This window comes from Dreissena polymorpha, chromosome 9 (genome assembly GCF_020536995.1).
Source record: "Dreissena polymorpha isolate Duluth1 chromosome 9, UMN_Dpol_1.0, whole genome shotgun sequence".
In the NCBI taxonomy this organism is placed as follows: Eukaryota; Metazoa; Mollusca; class Bivalvia; order Myida; family Dreissenidae; genus Dreissena; species Dreissena polymorpha.
Genome location: NC_068363.1, coordinates 105,575,738 through 105,595,410, shown reverse-complemented (window position 1 = coordinate 105,595,410; position 19,673 = coordinate 105,575,738). Strand labels below are relative to the sequence as shown.

Genomic DNA, 19,673 nt, shown 5'->3' with positions numbered 1-19,673 from the left:
AAATTCATGTTTGACCTGAAATCAACGGTCACGTGTCACTGGTCTCGAGTCGCGAAAATAAAAAACACAGCACATCATTTGTTCGTCTATTTCGCGGTTAAAGTGTCTGAAAGCCGCAATTGTCTTTGATATTATAAAAGCGGCCCGCTGCGAGTAAACAAATAAGAAGGTGTTGAGAAGGTTTCTTTTCCGGGGATAATTGTGGGGGTATCTTCAAAAGAAAATATGTCAGAGTTTGTGACACGTTTAAAGTAATTATCGCTAATTAAATGACCGCTAATTAGTACATTGTACTTACAACATTGAGTATCGATTTTAAAAATAACATTTTCGGATTATTTTTCAAAAGAGCTTTCTAGCGTACACAACATTTTTTTTAAGCAAGCGGAATAATAAATCACGGAATAACAATGAGTGTTCAAACGAAGATAAGTGAGTTTTTTAGCGTGGAGTGAATTGTTTTGATTGTAGCGAGTGATAATGATTGTGTGAGTTTTTAAGTTTTTTGCGTGATCAGTTATCTTCTTTTTTGTGCATGATGTGCTATTTTTTTTTTGATAAAGATTGAATGAATGTTTGTATTTTGTATGAGACTGATGAATGAAAATGCTTTTTGTGTGATGTTTGCGTACAAATAAATTTTAACAAACTTTTTTGCATCTTTTTCTTTGAATTAGAATGGTATAATTACACCATACTATCGGTTTATGACACCAAATCCGCTTTTTAGACTTTTACGGACGTGACGTCAACGGCAAGTGACAAGCTTTATTTACTGAATGAACGAGATGCATGAGTAAACAATTATACCAGCGTTGATAAAGTCATTGCTCTAATTTAACGATATGAAATTAAATCAATCTTTAACATATTATTCTGTATTATTCAATGTACACACGTAAGTTAATGGTGTTATAACGGCAATGAGCATTTGTTTTACACTGTATGCAAACGACTGGGTGGGGTAACGACATAGCAATACTACCAACTGACCAACATTCTTAAAATTGTGATCCGAATTCAACGGTCACCTGTGGACAACGGTCACTTTGGTCATTTCCCTTGACTGACCGCTGAATTCAGGTTTGACTGTAGTTACAACTTCTGACCAAGTGTGGTGAAGATCACAAAGATCGGAAAATAAAAGTGGCTTCTAGAATGTTAACAAGGTTTTACTATAGCCATATAAGGAAAAATGCCCCACCCCCTGGCAGCCATTTTTTTCAACCAACCGGCATCATTCTTTAACTAGTCCAAGATATTATCAGGATGAATCTTCTGACCAAGTTTCATGAAGATCGGACAATAAATGTGGCCTCTAGAGTGTTAACAAGATTTTACTATAGCCATATAAGGAAAAGTGCCCCGCCCCTTGGAAGCCATTTTTTTCAAGCAAACATAATTATTTTCGAACTCATCCAAGATATCATTGAGACCAATCTTCTGACCAAATTTTATGAAGATTGGACAATAAATGTGGCCTCTAGAGTGTTAACAAGGTTTTACTATAGCCATATATAGCCATATAAGGAAAAATGCCCCGCCCCTGGTGGCCATGTTTTTAAAGCAACCAAAACCATTTTCAAACTCATCCAAGATATCACTGGGACAAATCTTCTGACTAAGTTTCATGATGATCGGAAAATAGGAAAATAAATGTGACCTCTAGAGTGTTAACAAGGTTTTACTAAAGCCATATAAGGAAAATAGCCCCCGCCCCTGTGGTGGCCATGTTTTTCAACCAATCTGCATCATTTTTGAACTCGTCCAAGATATTATTGGGATGAATCTTCTGACCGAGTTTCATGAAGATCGGACTATAAATGTGGCCTCCAAAGTGTTAACAAGATTTTACTATAGCCTTAAATAGCCATATAAGGAAAAATGCCCCTCCCCTTGGCAGCCATGTTTTTCAAGCAAACGTAACCATTTTTGAATTTCCAAGATATCATTGAGACCAATCTTCTGACCAAATTTCATGAAGATTGGACAATAAATGTGGCCTCTAGAGTGTTAACAAGGCAAATGTTGACGGCGCACGACGGACGATGGACAAAAGGCGATCACAAAAGCTCACCATGAGCACGTTGTGCTCAGGTGAGCTAAAAAAGGACCTACCTGATATATTTATTTTCTTCCCATTACACACAGAGGAATCAGAGAAATCCTTCTTAAGAACAATTCTTCCGATGACCCTCCCCCCCCTGTTCCCACCAAAAATTATCTCCCCTGGATACTCACTGTGGGAACCGACAGCATACTGGCGCTGTTGCCCTGCAAGACGTAGTTGCATGTCTTCAGCAAGTAGTCCTTGAATCCCTGCGGAGACTTTGGGCATATCGTCACCCTGTCAAGGTAACCGCACCGACGACTTGCGATCTATAAATAGAATCAAGAAACTGGGTCTTATATATGCGCCATCATCTGTGAAATCAAGAAACTCGGTCTTAGATATTATCATGTGCTTAAAGGGTCCTCCAAGATAAGCCTGTGCACTCTGAACAGGCTAATATGTGATGACACCTTTCGCTTTTATGGTATCAGGAAGTCTCTTCTAAGGCGGAAAGTGGAGTCCCTAATAAGCCTATGCGGACTGAACAGGTTAATCCGGGACGACACTTTACTCACATGCATTAAGCCCAGTTTTCTCAGAACAAGGCATATATTATCATGGTAAACATTCTGACCAAGTTTAATCAAGATTTAGTAATAAATGTGGCCTATTGAGTCTGGTAACAAGGTTTTATTAGGATTTCACCTTATGACCTTTTTGTCAACACTCATGACAGGATTGGAACTCCACCAAGATATTGTCAAGATAAACATTCTACTTTGTGCTCAGGTGATCTAAAAATGTTTTCATCAACACGTGACTGCCAACATATGTACTGTTGCAGCAAATGTTTTGCCCAATAATAGTACCGATACCAGCCCAATTGTGAAAATGCATGTTGTGAATTCTTAAAATTGGGAAATTGGTGTACTGTGAAACCATTATTATTCGTCAGCCATTAATTTTCGCCTTTTTGCGTCCTTTGAACAATGGACGAATTCAAGATCCTAACGAACAATCATGTCCCATATTTGAAACAAATAAGACTGAATTACCGTAGGCATGAGGCATTTAAATCCAGTGTAATCCACGCATATACACAGGGCTCGAAATTAACACTCGCACACTCGCAAAATGCGAGAAAAAAAGATTGCAAGGTAAGTTATAAGCCACTAGTATTTTTTGCAAATAAAGAAATAGTGAAAAAAAACGTGTTATATTGCTTAATGCGTTCGACGGCGTAAACGCTAAACCGTAGGTCAATTTTTTTAATGTCCGAATACCCATATGCGGAAGCGCGCACCTTGTTTGTTGACTGGTATACTTATAATACAGATACACAGATGGTATTGATACAAAGAACATGAAACAGTCGACTATTCACACTCAAGTTAAATCCGGTTTTGACACAAAGGGGTGTTCATTATACAGTGTACTGACAACTGACATTTCCTGTAAAACGCAAATGCAATAAGGCTGTATCGAATGCGTCCACTTCATTTAGCGCTAATGTTGATTAGTGTTGATTAGCGCTAATTGTTAACAACTTTATTACCCATTGTGTGTATTGTGTTTTTCAGGGGTGTTGCAGATTATACAGCCTACACGCGGCGAATCCGGATTAAAGACAATACTATTAAACGCAATTAAAATATGACGATGTGTGATCAACACCTGACTATTCTGCGCTTTGTTACAAATTAATAAAGAACATTTTGATTTGTGTTTGGTTGTTTGGTTTTAACTGCATCTACTATTTTTGTACATATACATAAAAACCCGTACCTTTGTTGTTTTTTATAACAAAAACTTTTTTTTAAATAGATTTAATACTGTTGTTTATCAATAAATGCAGCGTAATTAGCAATTGGCTTCGTTGTTTAAAACACTCGTTAACGATTATTCAGTCCCACTTATCCGCTAATCATAACAAAGAATGTGTCAATGACATAAAATAATAAGGGACAGTTACTATCACCTAAAATAACAGACTTGTTAATTGGCATATGCCAAACAAGGCCCACCTCCTGCAAGTGACTACCAAGTGTCACCTCTCTTTCCCCAGCACAATTTTTTCGCAACCGCGTATTACATGTATTACAAACAAATGGGACGTTTTTGTGTTTTTTTCAAAACCAGAAATGGACGAATTTAAGAGCGGACAAAATAGTCATTTTTATGAAAAGGGCGAAATTTTGTGCCGACGAAAATAAATGGTTTCACAGTATTTGATTTTTTTCTAACAGATACGTTGAAATTGATAAATAAGTGTTGTTAAGATGTCAATATAACATTTACTTAAAATCAAGCCATACAGCTGCATAGGGAAATTAACTAAATGTAGCATTCTATCTTTTTTTTAGAAACCTTCAACTGGGATATTTTTGGACAGCTACTGGGAAATGTGTAGTTTTTCCTGCAATGGTGAGAGTGCTGTTTTTCTGGTACTTTATACAGATGGAAAAAAAATCACTGTAATGTCTTCTAAAATATAATATTAATATGTGCATCAGTACAAACAATTATCAAAACATCTGCAGTACACCATTCTTCCTCATGCAGAATGAAAAAAACTGCCAAGAAAATAATGGCAAAACTATCAATAATCGCAAAGCAGAAAACCAAATGTTCAGATGCTAATAGCCCACAACAGTGCTGCGCCACAAAATCCAATCAATTCTCAGAAATAGGGAACCTCAGATGTCTATGGTCAAAATAACTTCTCATTATTTTCTCAAAATGATTAAGTTATTGTTATCTTGTGACAGTCACAGGATATTGAAATATTTAACACTTTGCATGCTGGGAAATTTGTCGTCTGCAAAAATGTCGTCTGCTGAATTTCTTAAATTAGCATTTTCTTCGATTTTTTTCAAAGAATACTATCAGAAAAGCAAACAGTTTGGATCCTGATGAGACGCCACGTTCTGTGGCGTCTCATCTGGATCCAAACTGTTTGCAAAGGCCTTCAAAATTCGGTTCCAGCACTGAAAGGGTTAAGGAGATTTTTTTTCTGTTGTGTTTCTCTTTCAACCACTTAGATGAACAGATGGCAAAATATGTGATGACATTTTCGTGGCATTTGCCTTTGCAAAAAAGTTTTGTTCATAAAATTTGTAATGTATATAAATTTATATCTCTCTCATGAAAGTCGAGACAAGTTAAGTTAAGATATAAATTTACACCCCTGCCATGTTTATGTATTTTTATGGGAAAAAATTCTTTTGATAATCCTTAGACAAAAAAACAACCATACACTTAAATATGGAATATTTTGATGTAAAAGACATTCGCACAAGCGTGTTTTCATGCAACAAACGGAAACCTGCAAAGAGGTCTCTGAATGTAACATTAAGTCAATGAAAGGAAACTAAAAGCACATCTGTTGCGATTTATTTCACATCAGCAAAAACTGCACTCATGCACTTTGCCAGCTGCTGTCATAAAATAGGCATTGCCACCACTCATTTCAGGTTTTCCTCTGGGCGGTGCATTATATTAATTCAGACTTGCTACTCTATCACATGCCAACAGAGCTGAACTACCGGGTATCTGCCCTAACAACCAGAAAGTAGCTATTTATAGCTATCTGCTTTAGGCATGTATGCAATAGTTGGCAAACATTGAAAATCAGGAAGAAATTATTAAATTTTCAAATTTTAATTTAAAGCAGTGGTGAACTTAACCTTTTTTCTAATCTGAACATACATATAAAAACAGATTACAATGGTTGTGATGTACAACGATATATTTTTTTAAACACTATATTTATGGCTATCTATTTGGAAAGATAAGTTAATGCAGTTTAGAAGGAATTTGTTCACTGAAAAATAAAATTGTGCTCATTTGAGAACATGTCTTTTTTCTGATCCCAGACATAGAGTAACAAAAAACAAACCATTTAAAGTCCGCTATTGTTGACTCTAATGGGCCAAACACTTCAACAGATTTTTTTTCTGGCCTTGCTTAAGATTTGCTTGTGCTTTCCATTCTTTTCATTACATTCACTGAGTAAACCTCCACTATGTTTGCTAAAAGATTTAAACAGTATTTGAAGAACCTTTTATATTCAAGCAACATTTTCATTAATTACTTAAACTGCTTAAATTCAGGCCATATTTGAAAATGCTTACAAAGATGTAGTGGTAACAATTGTGTTATCACATGGCAAATATAACAGTCTTTGATGCAGTCTTTGAGTACTTTAAAGGTGATTGTTATATTTACAATTTTTGGAATCAATATGAACCTCGTTCTGCGAAATGGGGGTTAAATGCATGTGCTTGAATGGCAAATCAGGGACGACACTTTCGGCCTAAACTGGATTTTTGCAAAGAAGAGACTTTCTTTAAACAAGGGCTGTTTGTAAAACCTGCATGCCCCCCATATGGGCTCTCCTTTGTAGTGAGAGCCATCGTGTGAATATGTTTTTTGTCACTGTGACCTTGACCTTTGACCTAGTGACCTGAAAATCAATAGGGGTCATCTGTCAGTCATGATCAATGTACCAATGAAGTTTCATGATCCTAGCCATAAGCATTCTTGAGTTATCATCCGGCCATCATTTTACTATTTCGGGTCACCGTGACCTTGACCTTTGACCTAGTGACATGAAAATCAATAGGGATCATCTGCGAGTCCTGATCAATCTACCTATCAAGTTTCATGATCCTAGGCCTAAGCGTTCTTGAGTTATCATCCGGAAACCATTTTACTATTTCTGGTCACTGTGACCTTGACCTTTGACCTAGTGACCTGAAAATCAATAGGGGTCATCTGCGAGTCATGATCAATCTACCTATCAAGTTTCATGATCCTAGGCCTAAGCATTCTTGAGTTATCATCCGGAAACCATTTTACTATTTCGGGTCACCGTGACCTTGACCTTTGACCTAGTGACCTGAAAATCAATAGGGGTCATCTGCGAGTCATGATCAATGTACCTATGAAAATTCATGATCCTAGGTCCAAGCGTTCTTGAGTTATCGTCTGATAACCACCTGGTGGACGGACCAACAGACCGACCGACCGACATGAGCAAAGCAATATACCCCCTCTTCTTCGAAAGGGGGCATAATAAAACTAGAGCTTTGTCACAGACATGACCAATACCCCCACATGCCGCATTGACGCAGAATATTTTGCATGTTATCTTCACAAAAAACAGCGGACACCATGCTCAATGTTTAAAACGCACTAAGTGACCCCGTGACATAGTTTTTGACCCGGCATGGCCCATGATCAAACTTGACCTACACATCATCTAGATACAATTTCAGACTATTTTTTAAAAGTGTGGTGATGATCGGATGAAAACTACTTGATTTAGAGAGTGGACACCATGCTGAATGTTTGGTGAAGATTTGATGAAGTTACTACTTGACAACTACATGCTGAATGTTTAAAACGCACTAAGTGACCCTGTGACTTAGTTTTTTACCTGGCAAGGCCCATGTTCAAACTTGGCCTAGACATCATCTAGATACAACTTCTGACCAAGTTTGGTGAAGATCGGATGAAAACTACTTGAATAAGAGAGCAGACATGGACCGACCCACCGACCTACCTACCTACCAACAGACAAGTTCACTCCTATATACCCCCCTAAACTTTGTATGTGGGGATATAAAACAAGAGGGCCATGATGGCCCTGAATCGCTCACCTGACTCATTAAGATCAGATGAAAACTATGACCTCTATTGTCTACACAATGTTTTTCTATGATTTGACCTAGTGACCTAGTTCCTGTCTCTAGATGACCCAAATACAATCCCAATCCAGATTTCATCAAGATAAACATTCTGACCACAGTTCATAAATATTGGATGAAAACTGTGACCTCTATTGTCAACACAAGGTTTTTCTATTTATTTGACCTAGATTTTTACCCCAGATGACCCAAATACAATCCCACCCAGATTTCATCAAGAATTCTGACCAAATTTCATAAAGGTTGGATGAAAACTGTGATCTCTAATGTCTACACAAGGTTTTTCTATTATTTGACCTAGTGACCTAGTTTTTGACCCCAGATGACCCAAATAAAATCCCAACCCAGATTTCATCAAGATAATCATTCTGACCAAATTTCATAAAGATTGGATGAAAACTGTGACCTCTATTGTCTACAGAAGGTTGTTCTATTATTTGACCTAGTGACCTTGTTTTTGACCCCAGATGACCCAAATACAATCCCAAACCGGATTTCATCAAGATAAACATTTTGACCAAATTTCATCAAGATTGGATGCAAACTGTGACCTCTACTGTCTACACAAACAAATTGTTGACGGACGGACGCTTGGACAAACGCAGGCACGCACAACGGACGCCGGACATCACACGATCACATAAGCTCACTGTGTCACTTCATGACAGGTGACCTAAAAATATGTGTTGGAGATAAACATGAACATTTGTGGTTAAAATCCCATAGAAACAAGGGCTGTTTGTAAAACATGCATGCCCCCCTATATGGGCTATAAGTTGTAGTAGCAGCCATTGTGTGAATACGTTTTTTGTCACTGTGAATGGTGGTGGTGGTGGTGGTGGTGTTGGTGGTGGTGGTGTAGTAGTAGTAGTAGTAGTAGTAGTAGTAGTGGTAGTAGTAGTAGTAGTAGTAGTAGTAATATTAGTTGTAGTAGTAGTAGTAGTAGTAGTAGTAGTAGTAGTAGTAGTAGTAGTAGTAGAAGTAGTAGTAGTAGTAGAAGTAGTAGTAGTAGTAGTGGTAGTAGTAGAAGTAGTAGTAGTAGTAGTAGTAGTAGTAGTAGTAGTAGTGGTAGTAGTAGTAGTAGTAGTAGTAGTAGTAGTGGTAAAAGTAGTAGTAGTAGAAGTAGTAATAGTAGACGTGGTGGTGGTGGTGGTGGTGGTGGTGGTGGTAGTAGTAGTACTGGTATATATGGCTATAAGTTGTAGTAGCAGCCATTGTGTGAATACGTTTTTTGTCACTGTGAATGGTGGTGGTGGTGGTGGTGGTGTTGGTGGTGGTGTAGTAGTAGTAGTAGTAGTAGTAGTAGTAGTAGCAGTAGTAGTAGTAGTAGTAGTAGTAGTAGTAGTAGTAGTAGTAGTAGTAGTAGTAGTGGTAGTAGTAGTAGAAGTAGTAGTAGTAGTAGTAGAAGTAGTAGTAGTAGTAGTAGTAGTAGTAGCAGTAGCAGTAGCAGAAGCAGTAGCAGCATTACAAGACCAATACTTAAGAATGATCAAATGGGAAAAGGTAACATAGCACCAGCAGTAAATATGTGGCTCATTTACAGGTCAGATTTGGAATCTCTGCTGTAAAATGAGATTTTGAATGAATTAAAGGGAGGCAAATCTGTAATAAAAAGAACATGCATAAACCGTAGTTGTTTCCCTTGTTTGAACCATGCTAAATCCTTACAAGTTTGGAAAGAATTGGATGAAAAATTTGGACTTTATTGCATAAACACCATTTTCTCAATTCAAGGGGAGGTAATTCTGTACTTCATGGACCAATAATGCTCATTTTTTGTAGGGTTCGTGTCCTCATTGATATAAAGACACTGTGCAAATTTGGAAAGGATCGGACAAAAAATGTGGAAGATTTTTGAAAGTTTTCACAAAATAGGCAAAAACGAATAAACATGCAAAGTTCAACGAGCTCCTGCGGCCATGTTTTTTGACGAATCAAATTTCTTTGAACAACTTTTTCAGGGGAGCCCTCAAAGGTCATCCCTGTGAAATTTTTTGAAAATCTGATGAGCGGTTTCTGACAAGAAGATTTTTTAAGGTTTTTACCATATATGGTCATGGCGGCCATCTTGGTTATGCGATCAAATTTTTTTTAACAATTCTTTTGTCCCATGACCTAGGGATGCTCCACATGAAATTTAGTTGAAATTGGCTCAATGGTTTAGTAGAAGAAGATGTTTACAAATTTGTATACGGACGGACGGACGGACGCCGGACGCTGAGTGATCACAATAGCTCACCTCGAGCTATCGCTCAGGTAAGCTAAAAATGCACTGCCCCCTGGCGGCCATGTTTTTCAACCAACCGGCATCATTTTCGAACTCGTCCAAGATATTATTGGGATGAATCTTCTGACCAAGTTTCATTAAGATTGGACAGTAAATGTGGCCTCTAGAGTGTTAACAAGATTTTACTATAGCCATATAGCCATATAAGGAAAAATGCCCCGCCCCTTGGCAGCCATGTTTTTCAAGCAAAGCTAAGGTTACCATTTTTGACTCATCAAAGATATCAGTGGGACAAATCTTCTGAGCAAGTTTCATGAATATCGGAAAATAAATGTGGCCTCTAGAGTGTTAACAAGGTTTTACTATAGCCATATAATGAAAAATGCCCCGCCCCCTGGCGGCCATGTTTTTCAACCAATCTGCATCATTTTCAAACTCGTCCAAGATATTATTCGGATGAATCTTCTGACCAAGTTTCATGAAGATCTGACAATAAATGTGGCCTCAAGAGTGTTAACAAGATTTTACTATAGCCATATATAGCCATATTAGGAAAAATGCCGCGCCCCTTGGCAGCCATGTTTTTCAAGCAAACGTAACCATTTTCGAACTCATCCAAGATATCATTGAAACCAATCTTCTGACCAAATTTCATGAAGATTGGTCAATAAATGTGGCCTCTAGAGAGTGAACAAGGCAAATGTTGACGTCGCACAATGGACAACGCAAGACGGACGACGGACAAAAGGCGCTCACAAAAGCTCACCATGAGCACGTTGTGCTCAGGTGAGCTAAAAATGGAAGGCCAGGACCTACCCCTAATGCAAGAAAAAAAGCCCTGCCTCCTTTTTAGTCAAACTTGCATGGATCATTAGATTGAAAGTTTCAACTCACACATGTAGATTCTAACACATGGGCCTAAATATAAGCATCATGTTTCAATGTAAAATTATATCAGCCAAACATTAACAAAATGGAGCAGGAATCTAATATAATTTTTTATGGGAATTTCATTTCTATGGGTTTGTAAATATAATTTGTTACATAAAGTGTACTTTGCTTGTAAAGGCTTGACGGTAAAACTACGGTATCTGACATTGATACGTTCAGCTGATACTTTTCACTCAACTGAAGATATTTTTATTATATTTATGGGGTAAATTTAAAGCGACTGCTATTCCATTTGCAAATTACTCATGCACGTAAACACCTTCAAGATAAAATAATCATTAAAACTCTAGAAACATTATTAGTAGAGAAACTTCAGTTAAAGCCCCACACCTTGAAATGAAGTTCATGTTAATAGATTCATATAGATGCAATTTGAAATTGTGCAAAATTGTCATTAAATTTATAGCCTAGTTAGCAAGTAATTAATTATTTTTTAAATTTTAAAACCGAAAGTAGGATTTCTATACGCATATTTACATTTCAACAAACGCGAATATTTTTAAGTTTTAGCGCAAAAAAGGCGGATTTCTACCTTGTAAGCACTAGATATACTCTAATTGAGATAGATAAAATTAAATTTTTAGCCTAGTAAGCAAGTAATTTATTATTTTTCAAACGGTAACGCTTTTAAAACCGAAAGTAGGATTTCAAGACGTATACGTCCATTTCCAAAAAAATGTGATTATTTTTAAGTTTTAAAGCGCAAAAGAGACGGATTTCTAGCTTGTAACCACCAGCTATATTCTAATTGGCATAGATTCAGTATGTTTCATATTTATACTTAAATTTACTATGTCATGTATTGCATTTCAAGGTGTGTGGCTTTAATGTGTTGTTGTTTTTTTGTTTTGTTTTTTAATTTTGCACATTGGTATATTTGAACTAAAAAGTTCACATATGTTTGTTTTACAACCTACATTTTTGTCTGAATGCAAAAAAAAAACACAAAAATGTTTATGGACCTGATTTATGTGCTTGTTTACATATATATCAACTCAAGTTACAGTCAGTTAGTATTATAATACACCAAACACAACACTATATTAACCCCTTACCACTATGATACATATTTTAACGCATTTTTAGTCCCTTAGAAAGTTAAATTTAATTAAAGACCTTCCTTACTAGATTCAAGATTTAAAGGCTTAATTTCCAACCTTAAGTTAATGATGAGCAGCAAACAGCATAAAACCTGAACAGACTGCATGTTACTCGCAGGCTGTTTTGATTTTCTGCTGTTTGCACATAGCCATTTTCACTTTGCTGCTGAGTGGGAAAGGGTTAATTGATTGAAGCTGGGGTAACCACCTTGGAATGGGACCCCTCTTTAACTCTCACCTTTTTCCTCAAGTTAAGGTACAACTCGAAGGGGTTTGGCACTTTCTCCATGGTGGTATTGAGCGGTTCTAGTTCAGGGCTGATATCGGTGTCCATTGAAGTTTGGTTCCCGTCTTGTCTGCGGAATTTCCGTTTCCTGGGTAGAAGGTCCGTGTCCTCTTCGTCTTTCCCAGTTCTACTGCTTGAGATCTCAGGTTCCGGTGACACGGATGGTGATATGCTTGAGTCGACACCATCTGAATTACCAGATCAATATTTAGTAAACATAACATGGTACTGATGTATGAAACAAAGACATGAGACAAATAGCCTTACTGGTCTTACTGGATTCACAGAACTCTTCACTTTAAAAGTAATACACATACAGAGGTGTCTTTTTAAGCTAACAGCCATTGTCATACTAAAAAGCAAGATATCAGGTAAAAGGAGGAAAATAACACTCCAGACATGGAAGAATTCTAGGATCCAAACAAGATGTGTTTGAGAAACACAATGTCCCCTATATATGACCTTGACCTTGTGAAGGATGACCTTGACCTTGTGAAAGATGACCTTGACCTTTCACCACTCAAAATGTGCAGCTCCATGAGAAACACATGCATGCCAAATATCAAGTTGCTACCTTCAATATTGCAAAAGTATTCATAAAATAAGCGATTTGGGCCACATATATTTGACCTCTGACCTTGAAGGATGACCTTGACCTTGACCTTTCACCACTCAAAATGTGCAGCTCCATGAGATACACATGCATGCCAAATATGAAGTTGCTACCTTCAATATAGCAAAAGTTATTGCAAAATGTTAAAGTTGGCGCAAACAGACAGACCAACAGACAGACAGGGCAAAAACAATATGTCCCCCACTACTATAGTGGGGGACATAAAAATTTGCAGGGCGCTGCTTAAATGGAGCAGGGTTCAAAGTTGGACCAATTTGTTAAACTTTTCAGTTAATTTGCTATATTGAGGGTATTGATGAGTTTTATGCTTCAAAGAAACCTTTGAAAGAAATATCTATTAAAAACTCACTGAATAACTGCATGAATATTCTTAAAGATTTTAGACATTCAAATTTGTTGTGTTTACCTGCCTAACAGGAGCAGAGTTAAAGAGAGAGACTGAAAAAGGGGAACCAAACAGGAGCAGAGTTACAAAGAGACTGAAAAAGGGGAACCAAACAGGAACAAAGATACAGAGAGACTGAACAAGAGGGCCTGAAAGGCCCAAAGTCGCTCACCTGAGATAACAAGATATTATTGGGACAAATCTTCTTACCAAGTTTCATTAATATCAGAAAATAAATGTGACCTCTAGAGTGTTAACAAGGTTTCACTATAGCCATATAAGGAAAAATGCCCCGCCCTTTGGCGGCCGGCCATGTTTTTCAACCAACTGGCATCATTTTCGAACTTGTCAAAGATATTATTGAGATAAATCTTCTGGCCAAGTTTCATGAAGATTGGACAATAAATGTAGCCCCTAGAGTGTTAACAAGATTTTACTATAGCCATATATAGCCATATACGGAAAAATGCCCCGCCCCATGGCAGACATATTTTTCAAGCAAAGGTTACCATTTTTTAAATCATCTAAGATATCATTGAAACAAATCTTCTGAGCAAATTTCATGAAGATCGGAATATAATGTGGCCTCTAGAGTGTTAACAAGGTTTTACTATAGCCATATAAGGAAAAATGCCCCGCCCCCTGGCGGCCATGTTTTTCAACTAACCGGCATCATTTTCGAAGTCATCCAAGATATCATTGGGATGAGTCTTCTGACCAAGTTTCAAGAGGATCGAACAATAAATGTGGCCTCTAGAGAGTTGACAAGATTTTGCTATAGCCATATAAGGAAAAATGCCCCGCCTCTTGGCAGCCATGTTTTTCAAGCAAACGTTACCATTTTCGAACTCATCCAAGATATTATTGAAACAAATCTTCTAACCAAATTTCATGAATATTGGCCAATAAATGTGGCCTCTAGAGAGTGAACATGGCAAATGTTGACGTCGCACAACGGACAACGCACAAAGGTCGACGGACAAAAGGTGATCACAAAAGCTCACCATGAGCACGTTGTGCTCAGGTGAGCTAAAAAGGAGAACCAAACAGGAGCAGAGTTACTGCAGCCTGCTAATTTGTCTACATCTGACCCTTTTACATTTCAAGTTGCCAGTTTATAACTCATCAGCTTTCATAAATGGAGGTAATACTCTTTTTGTTTGCGTTTTATAACCTTTTTTGAAGACGTAATTAAGCGAATGGGCAGGTAATTCAAGGACCATTTCTGAGACCTGTCTAACAGCAATATGACCACGTGTAATAATGTAAAAATGACTGCAATTTGTATGAAATAAAATTCATATATGTGATTTAAGAAATGCTGTGAAAGTTCTGTACTGACCTACATTTAAGTTATCAGTTAAAGAAGGGCTTATTTCTAAAAATGTACACAGTTTTAAAGGTTCTGTCAACAAATTGATAATTCAGACACAAATGTTGTTTTATCATGTTCTGAAAGCTTAATACCAGTTCAAGTTGAGAGCAAAAGTCTTCAAATGTTGCAAAGAGCCTAAAACTTTCCAACAACAACCTCATTAAATATGCAATATGCCCGAGGGCATCCATGTAACACAAGCGTCATAAACATTTAATGGGCTATGTTATCAATTACTCATAAACAAAATGGTAGTGTTCCTAGAAGATAAAAACAGAAGAGTTTGTAACAGACTTGAAGATGAAAGGATATTTCCACACATTTTACATTAGGCCACGACTTTTATATTTCTTGGTTTACAAAACCGCCGACCCTAATTTTTGGAAAATGGGAAAAAAAATAAAATCAGAAAATCGTCTTTTTTTATATATTTTATTCCCGACCGCACTGAAAAACGAGCGAAACGAGAAAAAAAAACGATCCGGTTTGAGAACGGTTGCGAATAAAATCAAGTAAGTACAATCAATGATTGGTTCACATATATTACAGAGATCGGGATATTTTTCAATGTGACACAGTATGTACCAGTCCTTTTATGGGCACTTCTCAAAATTTATTTAATTACAGACAATAGGAAAATCAGCGTCAGTAAAATGTCGACCGCATCAAAATTTATTTCCGAGTCTGTGACGCAACTATATTGTTTAACATGTTTATTATATTAAACAAACCCGATATTATAGTAGATGAAAAAGTATTACCTTGCAATTTGATAATTAGTATAAATAATCCAATAAAACACTGCCATTATTTACGATATATGTGTTTAGGAATTTTGTAAACACGTCCGCCATAGTTTATAGGAACTGTACAGAAAGTTTGGAAATCGGAACAAATCGGTATATTTCAGAAAATCATTGATAAATGTTTTTGTCGTTTTAATGCTTAGGGCCGAGTAATTTCGGCAAATCGGAACTCAACTTGCGTAAAATACTAGCTCAATTAACCGTTAAACTCCGCCTCTGTTCTCTGCAAAAGATTCGAAGGCGGAGCTATGCACGTGCTATTATTAAATTGGAGGATTGCAATTGAGAAACAAACGCACGATTGGTTCGGCATGTTGATTGCTAGACAAAGGAAGCCAATTTTGTCGGCGCGAAATTTGTCGCTTTATTGCTTCAGACAGCAAGCGGCTTTCCTTTGATGACGTCAAACTGTCAATTCACACAGACTGCACATTTTCGAAAGACTTTAACTGGCTCCTTTTTACAATTCCAGTAAAAACACTTGCTAACATTAAACTTTGGATTAAATTATCAAAATAAAGCAAAAGCCAAGTTGACAAATATGATTGTATTAATTCGCGTCAGTTCAAATAAGACGTTTTGCGTTGTAAATCAACGAGTTTTCATGACAACAACAACTTTAACAAACATTACCGCGACGACGAGGGGATCGATCTACCTCGATTTTTTTTCATGGACGATGTCATAAGTCGAATAAGAGCAAACACATACTTTGTGTATGAGTAGTTTATCTTATATAAGATTTATGCAACGGGCATCGCATTGCGTAATGGTGCGCATCGAATTACGGAAATGAAGCGCAGTTTTTCGTTTTAATGGGAGAAGAACGCATGTCATTTAATGAAGTGTTTAAAATTGCCTGATGTTACAAAAGGTGACTCATTTCATTTGAAGATATAGATGTGTTTCATTTCATTGCATAATTTAATTTTTCGTCTCTGTGTTAAGGTTATAAAAGATATGATGTCTTTGTTCTGATGTTAGTAGTATTAACTTATTTTTCCAATGATGTTTTTTTTTTTTTTTTTTTTCGACCGCCCGATGGACCATTTTCAAAATAATTTTTGTAAACCAATAAAAAAAAAAGTCGTGGCCTTAAAACAAAAGTGCTTTCATTATAACCAACAAGAGTTCCGCGGTCGGAGATGACCGCATTGAAGCCGGATTTTTGATTTAAATGACAGGAAAGTACCTTTCGTGTTTTTGTCAATGCAATACTTAAATTACTGAAATATTGTTCAAAGGTCAAAATGAAATGTAAGTACTTTTCAAGGCATGAGCAAACCTTGTGTTATGTTTTGAATGCATGCATATACATGAACAACAATAACATTTAAGGTCACAAATATGAACTTGAATTGACAATTAGGAAAGTTTGATCTCAATTTTTTTATTAGCAAATTAGTAAGATATTGTTTGAAGTTTCCATCAATTTCATAATCAAATGTAAGAAAATAAACTTAGATGAAATAATACTATTTATTGTTTTGCTTTCACATACCTACACAGAAATCAAATGAATGACATTGAAATGAGCAGTGGTGATCTTCTAGTACTGGCCAACCTTTATGTCAAGTTTGAAGACTCTAGGTACAAGCATACCAAAGTTATAACATGGAATAAGAACTTTAACATTTTTACCTACCAAAGTTATAAGAACTTTAACATTTTTACATTCAAGGTCACAGTGACCTTGACCTTAGAATGAATGACCTTGAAATGACCAGTGGTCATCTAAGTGTGCTTGCAAACCTTCATGTCAAGTTTGAAGACTCTATGTCCAAGCATACCAAAGTTATAACAATTTTAACATTTTAACATTTAAGGTCACAGTGACCTTGACCTTCAAATGAATGACATTGAAATGACCAGTGGTCATCTTCTAGTACTGGCCAATCTTTATTTCAAGTTTGAAGACTCTAGGTACAAGCATACCAAAGTTATAACATGAAATAAGAACTTTAACATTTTTACATTCAAGGTCACAGTGACCTTGACCTTCAAATGAATGACCTTGAAATGTCCAGTGGTTACTTACTAGTTCTGGCCAACCTTCATGTCAAGTTTCAAGACTCTAGGTCCAAGCATACCAAAGTTATAACAACTTTAACATTTTTACATTCAAGGTCACAGTGACCTTGACCTTCAAATGAATGACCTTGAAATGTCCAGTGGTTACTTACTAGTTCTGGCCAACCTTCATGTCAAGTTTCAAGACTCTAGGTCCAAGCATACCAAAGTTATAACAACTTTAACATTTTTATATTGAAGGTCACAGTGACCTTCACCTTCAAATGAATGACCTTGAAATGACCAGTGGTCATCTGTTAATCCTGGCCAACCTTCATGTCAAGTTTGAAGACTCTAGGTCCAAGCATACCAAAGTTATACCATGAAATAAGAACTTTAACATTTTTACATTCAAGGTCACAGTGACCTTGACCTTCAAATGAATGACCTTGAAATGACCAGTGGTTACTAACTAGTTATGGCCAACCTTCATGTCAAGTTTCAAGACTCTAGGTCCAAGCATACCAAAGTTATAAGAACTTTAACATTTTTTATATTGAAGGTCACAGTGACCTTGACCTTCAAATGAATGACCTTGAAATGACCAGTGGTCATCTGTTAATCCTGGCCAACCTTCATGTCAAGTTTGAAGACTCTAGGTCCAAGCATACCAAAGTTATACCATGAAATAAGAACTTTAACATTTTCGAGCACGCCGCCACCCCGCCCGCCCGCCCGCCCCCCCCGCCCGCCCGACAACATCAATCTATAAGCCTAGATTTTTTCGAAAAAAATCCGGCTAAAAATGTAAACCACATTAACTAGTGTTGAGGATCGCTAAAAACTACTGATATCAAAAAAAGCACAGGCCCCTAAATCCTGAAGTTGTTCATTTGGATACAGACTTTCTCTGATTCTTCAGTTTATAAAGGCGCGTACAATTAACTATCTTGCACTTAAAATTGTCAGAATTTCGGATAGCTATGTCAAACTGCTTATTTAACTCATTTTAACATGTTTGTTAGTCCCTAAGAATATCAAATTTAATTGAAGACCTTTCTAACTTCCAGTAGATTCAATTTTTAAATGCTTCATTTCCAACCCTTAGTTACTGATTAGCAGCAAACAGCATGACACCTGGACAGACTGCGAGTTACTCACTGGCTGTTCTGGTTTTATGCTGTTAGCACATAGCCATTTTCACTTTGCTTTTAAGTGGGAAAGGGTTAAATTCTGTAACGTGACAACCCATAATGGCCGTGAAGAGATAACATTCAAGTTTCTAGATTCATTACTATAAAACTTTCAGTTTGACAATAAACAAACTAGAAAGGAATCTAAATGATTCACACTACCATTCATACATGTAGCTGGCACATGAACTGTTTTAACATTAGAACATGAACTTTAGTCCCTTCATTCAGTAGTGCATTTGAATTTCAACAAAGCAGCTTAGATCTGCTCCAAAGAATTTCAATAAAGCAATGGAAATAATTTCATGTGCCCATTGAAAATAGGCCAATCCATACGATTAACAACTGTCTTGAATTATAACCTGTGACAAAAGCAAGTTTTGCGTACAATGATTTGGCTTAGTCACAGAATATTCTTGATATGATCTTCACAAAAACGCCTGTTTATTTTGCAGATTCTGTTAACAAATGTTATTGAACGCAGTATTAGCAATATTATGAATTGGCAAAATGACAATTAAATAAAAACTGCCTGAAACTTGAAACCATCGTGGAAATTGATTTCTCATTTTGGATGCGCAACAGCAGGGTTCGACATTAACTTTTTTTAGAGCAAGACCGTCGGACCAGCTCCTCTTAAAATGTACTAGCCCGAACCCGATGTCTACTAGACCATAAATGACATAATCATCGCAAATAAACACAATTGTGTCATGTAACTGTTTAATCAGGATTCATCAGTAAATAATCAGTGAACACCAGATTTTTTTTGATGCATAGAGTAAAACAATAAAATAAAACTTTTGTTTTTGCTTTTCTTCGTCAAATTCAAGCCATGGGAACTGACTCGATTTTCCATCTAGGATAAAATTGACGTTTTCGTGTTTCTTCATATTTACGTTTCATGTCAGTTATAGCGTCAGATTCTTTTTTATTAACTGA

General features: G+C 36.7%; 1 protein-coding gene across 2 annotated transcripts in view; it reads right to left on the bottom strand.

Annotated features, from left to right (window-relative positions):
- Positions 1 to 19,673, bottom strand: part of LOC127844080 (ankyrin repeat domain-containing protein 12-like) — a 112,685-nt gene that overhangs the window by 12,611 nt on the left and 80,401 nt on the right. For both annotated transcript variants that reach the window (XM_052374047.1, XM_052374048.1), the window contains exons 10-11: positions 12,281 to 12,516; positions 2,242 to 2,379 (exon numbers count right to left, since the gene is read on the bottom strand). In XM_052374047.1, coding sequence (XP_052230007.1) covers positions 2,242 to 2,379; positions 12,281 to 12,516 — 374 coding nt within the window. The remainder of the gene's footprint in view (positions 1 to 2,241; positions 2,380 to 12,280; positions 12,517 to 19,673) is intronic.